This window comes from Pollachius pollachius (genome assembly GCF_949987615.1).
Source record: "Pollachius pollachius genome assembly, chromosome: 17".
Taxonomy (NCBI): domain Eukaryota; kingdom Metazoa; phylum Chordata; class Actinopteri; order Gadiformes; family Gadidae; genus Pollachius; species Pollachius pollachius.
The window spans coordinates 19,008,388-19,015,337 of record NC_136950.1 but is presented as its reverse complement, the minus strand read 5'-3'; the positions used below and the strand labels follow the sequence as shown (position 1 = coordinate 19,015,337).

Below are 6,950 nucleotides of genomic sequence, written 5' to 3'. Positions count from 1 at the left end.
CGTGGTCAGACCCCCACCTCGGTGCCTGTCTCGTGGTCGGACCCCACCTCGGTGCCTGTCTCGTGGTCGGACCCCACCTTAGTGACTGTCTCGTGGTCGGACCCCACCTCGGTGCCTGTCTCGTGGTCGGACCCCACCTTAGTGACTGTCTTGTGTTCAGTTTGAGCTGTGTCGTCACTGACCAGCTCCCCCAAAAGACTCAAGATTAAAGTTCAGAGTTCACCTAGAATCTGCACAGCCTTCCCCCTCCAATAAAGGGCAGATATTATATCAATTATAACATATCATAATAATGAAATAATAATATTTTTTTTATTCTCTCGCTTTCTTTCTTTCTTTCTTTCTTTCTTTCTTTCTTTCAATGTGTATCTGTTCTCTCTCTTTCTCTCTCTCTCTCTCTCTCTCCCTCTCTCTCTCCCTCTCTCTCCATGTCTCTCTCTCTCCCTCCCTCTCTCTCTCCCTCTCTCTCCATGTCTCTCTCTCTCTCTCTCCCTCCCTCTCCCTCTCTCTCTCTCTCATCAAACTCTACAGGAGAAACACAGCTGGGGAGTTGCATTATGGGTAGCGCAGTCCAACCTCGATATCCGACGGATAGGCCCCGCCCCCCCCCCGTCACTCACCGGCCCCGGTAGACGAACTTCATTGGCTCGACGGCGAGCGCGGTGGCCACGATGTCGTCGGCGTTGTGGCGCCGGCCGCTGACCATGATGAGGCCGTCCATCTTCCCCGAGATGAAGACCAGCCCCCCCGGCCCCACGAAGCCCAGCAGGCCGGTCCGCACGAAGGCGTACTCGCTGACCAGACCCCCGCTGCCACTCACCGGGTACACCTGGGGGGGGGGGGGGGGGGGGGGGGGCACGGAGAGACAGACAGACGCAGAGAGACACATACGCATGCACGCACGCACAGACGGATACATACACGCACACATATGACGCAAGCGCATATACATACACACGCACATATACACACACACACAGAAACACAGACACACACATGACACATGCACACACACACACACACACACACACACACAGGCACATACATATCCACACACATGCACACAGACAGACACACACACGCACATGCACAAAAAAAGCCACACACACACACATACATGCACACGCACGCACACAAACACACACACACACACACACACACACACACACACATACACACACACACACACACATACTGTTAGGCCCACTGCCATGAGGGTCTTGGGTATGAGTGAGAGATGCTATCAGGTTAGCCTCATGTTATAGCTGTAATGCTTGGATCAGATTTACTGCTCAGCTTTTAATTTGAAAAGCACTCCCCTGGATAGGTGTGCCTAAAGTAGTGTCAAGATAACATTGTATTTGAAGAGCTTTAATCTCTAAGGAGTTTGAATTTGGAGAGCCCCTGCTTCGAAAGGTATCCTCAAAGCGAGGCATTAGAATAGCTCTTAAAATAAGAGAAATTAAAAAAAATCACTTTAAAAGGTGTCCGTATAGGAGCCTTTAAGGAAACTCTTAATGTGAAAGCCCTCACCTCAAACACATTCAAGGGGACCCTTAATGTGAAAAGCTCACCTCAAAAGGTATTCAGGAGGACTCTTAATGTGAAAAGCTCACCTTGAAGATGTTCAGGTGGACTCTTTATGTGAAAGGCTCACCTCGATGTTGTTCAGGAGGACTCTTAATGTGAAAAGCTCACCTCAAAGATGTTCAGGAGGACTCTTAATGTGAAAGGCTCACCTCGAAGGTGTTCTTGGTCATGCCGGTGAGGCCGTAGTAGGACGTTCCGGAGGCGACGGAACAAACACACAACTCCCCGATCTCATCGGTCCGACACAGCAGGGGGACGCCCTCGGGTTTAACCACACACACCAGGGCTGGAGAGAGAGAGAGAGAGAGAGAGAGAGAGAGAGAGAGAGAGAGAGAATAGAGCGAGAAGATGAAGGAGAGAGAGAGAGAGAGGATAAAGGAGAGAGAGAGAAGATAAAGGAGAGAGAGAGAGAGAGAGAGAGAGAGAGGAGAAAGAAGAGAGAGAGAAGATGAAGGAGAGAGAGAGCGAGAGAGAGAAGATAAAGGGGAGAGAGAGAGAGAGAGAGAGGAGAAAGAAGAGAGAGAGAAGATAAAGGAGAGAGACAGACCGACAGACAGAGAGACAGACAGCCAGAGAGAGAGACAGAGAAGGGAGAGAGAGAAGATAGAGAAGAGAGGGAGAAGAGAGGGAGAGAGACAGGAGGGGGAGAGAGAATGCAGACAGTGAGTTCAACACTGTGGCCCTGGCGACCATCTCTTCTCGAAGGTCCTCTCCTTCTCCCTCGGTTGGTCTTATCTCAGTTTTACGACCGGCCCGGGTTCCCTGGTGTCAGCTGGGTTTCAGCCTCCCTCTCCATTATCTTTATTACCGATCAGACGGCATTAGCCCTTAACCCTTAACTTTATCCCTTACACAGCCAGCGTCCGCTCAGACCAACGCTAATTAAAGTTACGTTTTAATGCGAGGTCGGACAATGAAACAGTTTTAGCTGCTTTAAAACCCACATAAATGATCCGATATATCTTTTACAGACCTCATATGTGGGTAATTCTGTGTGTCAGTAATTTTATGAGATGACAAAATTGTAGAACTGAAAAAGCACTGTTTTAAAAAAGGATTAATAATCTACATAAATTAAGACATACGACGCAATGAGGCCGGGATAAGAATTAGTTTTAACCATTTACAGTTACGTGTTATTTCTTTAATTAATGTTGTTACCCATAACGTTAAAGCATTTAAGTGCTCTCTCATCAACACATTAATGTCTTCAAAGGAGTCTTTTAATTCCTCGCTAAAGAGTGACCTGGGAAATTAATACCTTAATGACACAATCTCATTATTTGGGGAGCAAAAATCATTAACACACGTTTAATTCCTCTGGCTCGTCCATTTTAATTGCCTACTTGCTGTAAGGATGATGAAATAAAGACCCTCGAAGAAGGAGAAAAAAAATCTCCATCGACGCTGGCGATAATTCACGCTTTTACTTTGAAGTGCCGGAGACTCTTTGAAGCAGAGAGCAGGAGAGAGGCGGCCTCTTAACGAGGCGGCCTCTTAACAAGGCTGGATTACGAGCACCTGCTTCACACAGTTGAAGGACGCGGATCCTTGAGAAGTTGTTTGTGATTTATTGAACTCTGTGCGTTTTATCAACTCAATAAAGAGCTTAAAGTAATGGCAAATAGGCATATACAGACAGACAGACAGACAGGGAGACGAACGGACATACAGACAGACCGTCAGACAGACAGAGTGGCAGACAGAGAGACGGACTGAAAGGCTCAGAGACAGACAGACAGACAGACCGTCAGACAGACAGAGTGGCAGACAGAGAGACGGACTGAAAGGCTCAGAGACAGACAGACATACAGACAGTCAGACAGAGTGGCAGACAGAGAGACGGACTGAAAGGCTCAGAGACAGACAGACAGACAGACCATCAGACAGACAGAGAGACGGACTGAAAGGCTCAGAGACAGACAGACAGACAGACAGTCAGACAGACAGACAGAGTGGCAGACAGAGAGACGGAATGAAAGGCTCAGAGACAGACAGACAGACAGACCGTCAGACAGACAGAGTGGCAGAGAGAGAGACGGACTGAAAGGCTCAAAGACACAGACAGACCGAAAGAAAGACAAAGACAGACAGACAGCCAGACAGACCCACGGGAAGAAAGGTAGACGGACTGATCGGCACAAAGACAGACAGACAGACAGACAGACAGACAGACAGACAGACAGAGAGAAACCGGCAGGAAGGCAGACATAGGACAGAGAGAGACAGAGAGACATACAGGTATGTCAGAGGCGCACGCACACACACACAAACACAGAAAAACACACGCACACACACATACTCACACGCACACACATACGCACACATGCACACACACAGAAAAACACACACACACACACACACACACACACACACATACTCACACGCACACACACAGAAACACACACACACACACACACACACAGAAACACACCCACACACACACACACACACACACACACACGTGCGCGCGGCGGGTGGTGGCCCACCTCCGGGGGTGACGGTGCCCACGTCCTGCACCGTGAGGACGGAGAGGCGCTCCTCCGTGTCCACGCGGACCACCCCGTGGCTCAGGCCCTGCATGGAGAGCACCCCCCGGCCCGGGGGCTGGCTGGGGTCCTCCCCCGGCCTGCAGGGGAACACACACAGGAGGTTAGGGGAGGGGGGGGGAGACGGGCCCCCCCGGCCTCGGGGTCGGTTGGGGTCCTCCCCCGGCCTGGAGGGGAAACACACCCAGGAAGTACAGGTCAGGGGGGGGGCAGGAGCAAGGGGGGAAATGGCAACGTACGGGTGTGTGTGCGTGTGCGTGTGTGTGTGTGTGTGTGTGTGTGTGTGTGTGTGTGTGTGTGTGTGTGTGTGTGTGTGTGTCCCTGTGTTTGGGTGTTTTTTTGGTGTGCGCATGATTAGGTCAGTCTGAGCATGTGTGTGTGCGTTCTTGTGTGTGTAGCTGTATGTGTTTCCGTGCGTGTGTTTCTGTGTGTGTGTGTGCGTGTGTTTCTGTGTGTGTGTGTGTGTGTGTGTGTGTGTGTGTGTGTGTGTGTGTGTATGTGCGTGTGAGGTTTGTTTCTGTATGTGTGCTTTTGTGTGCCTGTGTATATTTATGTGCACGTGTGTGTGTGCGTGTGCATGCATGGGTGTGCATCTGTATTTCTGCATGTGTGTGTGTGTGTGTGTGTGTGTGTGTGTGTGTGTGTGTGTGTGTGTGTGTGCATGTGTCCCTGTGTTTGGGTGTTTTTTTGGTGTGCGCATGATTGTCAGTCTGAGCATGTGTGTGTGCGTTCTTGCGTGTGTATCTGTATGTGTTTCCGTGCGTGTGTTTCTGTGTGTGTCTGTGCGTGTGTTTCTGTGTGTGTGTGTGTGCGTGTGTGTGTGTACGTGCGTGTGAGGTTTGTTTCTGTATGTGTGCCTTTGTGTGCCTGTGTATATGTATGTGTATGTGTGTGCGTGTGTGTGTATACGTGTGTGTGTGTGTGTGTGTGCGAGCGTACCTCCTGATGGCCACGGTCAGGGCCTCGGGGGAGCTGGCACACGGACAGATGACCTCCGCCCTCAGACCTTTACTCTGGAACACGTTGAGGAAGGCATCGCAGGACGAGATAGACCCTGAGGAGAGGAGAGAGGAGAGAGGAGGAGGGAGGAGGGAGGAGGGAGGAGGGGAGAGGAGGGAGGAGAGAGGAGGGAGGAGAGAGGAGGAGAGAGGAGAGAGGAGAGAGGAGGGAGGAGGAGAGAGGAGAGAGGAGAGAGGAGGGGAGAGAGGAGAGGAGGGGAGAGGAGAGAGGAGAGAGGAGGGGAGAGGAGGAGAGAGGAGGGGAGAGGAGGGAGGGAGGAAGAGGAGAGAGGAGAGGAGAGGAGAGAGGGGAGAGGAGAGAGGAGGGAGGAGGAGAGAGGAGAGAGGAGGGGAGAGAGGAGAGGAGGGGAGAGGAGAGAGGAGAGAGGAGGGGAGAGGAGGGAGGAAGGAAGAGGAGAGAGGAGAGAGGAGGGGAGAGGAGAGAGGGGAGAGGAGAGAGAGGAGAGGGAGAGAGGAGGGAAGAGGAGAGAGGAGAGAGGAGAAGAGAGGAGAGAGGAGAGGAGAGAGGAGAGGAGGAGGGAGAGGAGAGAGGAGAAAGGAGAGAGGAGGGGAGAGAGGAGAGAGGAGGGAGGAGAGAGGAGAGAGGAGAGAGGAGGGAGGAGAGAGGAGAGAGGAGAGAGGAGGGAGGAGAGAGGAGAGAGGAGAAAGGAGAGAGGAGGGGAGAGAGGAGAGAGGAGGAAGGAGAGAGGAGAGAGGAGGGAGGAGAGAGGAGAGAGGGAAGAGGAGAGAGGAGAGAGGAGAGAGAAAAATCTGTTATTACGCGGCCACATTTTACATTCTGCCCAAAGTTTGGCTTCAAACTTTAACAGAATACAAATTCAAAGAGAGAGAGGAGGGAGGGGGGAGGAGCAGGTACTACTGATCGATGTGTGTGAGAGTGAGTGTGTCCTACAAGTGTAGAGTATGTGTCCTTATTTAGTCATGGTGCTCTAATTTTAGGAAACTAGTTCAATGTTTTAACAGATCTGAAACCTTAAGTAGTTAGTGAACAGTGTACTACTGTTCTAAAGATAGACCACCAGCAGCATGGAGAGAGACAGACAGACAGACAGACAGACAGACAGACAGACAGACAGACAGACAGACAGACAGACAGACAGACAGACAGACAGACAGACAGACAGACGACCTACAGGGGTTGGAGCCGTCGGCCACCAGCAGCATGCGCAGAGAGCTCAGGTTGATGTCCTTCTGGTCCTTATGGGCCACCAGCGCCCAGTGCATGTCCCTGGACTTCACACAGGCCACCTTAGCTGGAGAGAGAGAGAGAGAGAGAGAGAGAGAGAGAGAGAGAGAGAGAGGGGGGAATGTAGAGAGAGGGAGACAAAGGTAGGGAGACGCAGACAGAGGGAGAAAAAGGTAGAGACATAGAGAGAGAAGAGGGAGACAGAGATGTGGAGAGAGTTGCAGAGCGAGGCAGAGATAGAGAGAAAGAGAGAGAGAGAGAGAGAGTGAGTTTGTTTTACCATCAAAAGCATTGAATACTCGTTTCAGATTTTTTTTTGCCATTTTAAGCCTTTAGCCAGTCTTTATAGTTTTATACTCATGTTTGTGACTTATAAGTACCTTGACTGAAAAATTGTTGAGCGGCAGAAATGAGCACATATGCGCCTTACAGATAATCCCCATCCTCAGACATAGCCACACACACACTGATGAAGCTGCCACTGAATCCATGTGACGGACAGGTGAACAGAGCGGGCTGAGTGACAGGTGGTGGGCGGGGCTAACCTTTGAACTGGCAAACCTTCTGGATCCACGACAGGGGGTTGACCTTCATCAGGGAGTAGGG

At 51.0% G+C, this 6,950-nt stretch overlaps 1 protein-coding gene across 1 annotated transcript in view; it reads right to left on the bottom strand.

Annotated features, from left to right (window-relative positions):
* LOC307088705 (disco-interacting protein 2 homolog C-like) overlaps positions 1-6,950 on the bottom strand; it is a gene marked incomplete at its 5' end in the record, with an annotated part of 46,993 nt that overhangs the window by 10,923 nt on the left and 29,120 nt on the right. Inside the window, 7 exons of the mRNA XM_079754657.1 lie at positions 18-198; positions 621-829; positions 1,740-1,876; positions 4,080-4,219; positions 5,079-5,193; positions 6,292-6,411; positions 6,890-6,950. The exon at positions 6,890-6,950 is cut by the window's right edge and continues 33 nt beyond it. Of these exons, the coding sequence (XP_079610783.1) occupies positions 18-198; positions 621-829; positions 1,740-1,876; positions 4,080-4,219; positions 5,079-5,193; positions 6,292-6,411; positions 6,890-6,950 (963 nt within the window). The remainder of the gene's footprint in view (positions 1-17; positions 199-620; positions 830-1,739; positions 1,877-4,079; positions 4,220-5,078; positions 5,194-6,291; positions 6,412-6,889) is intronic.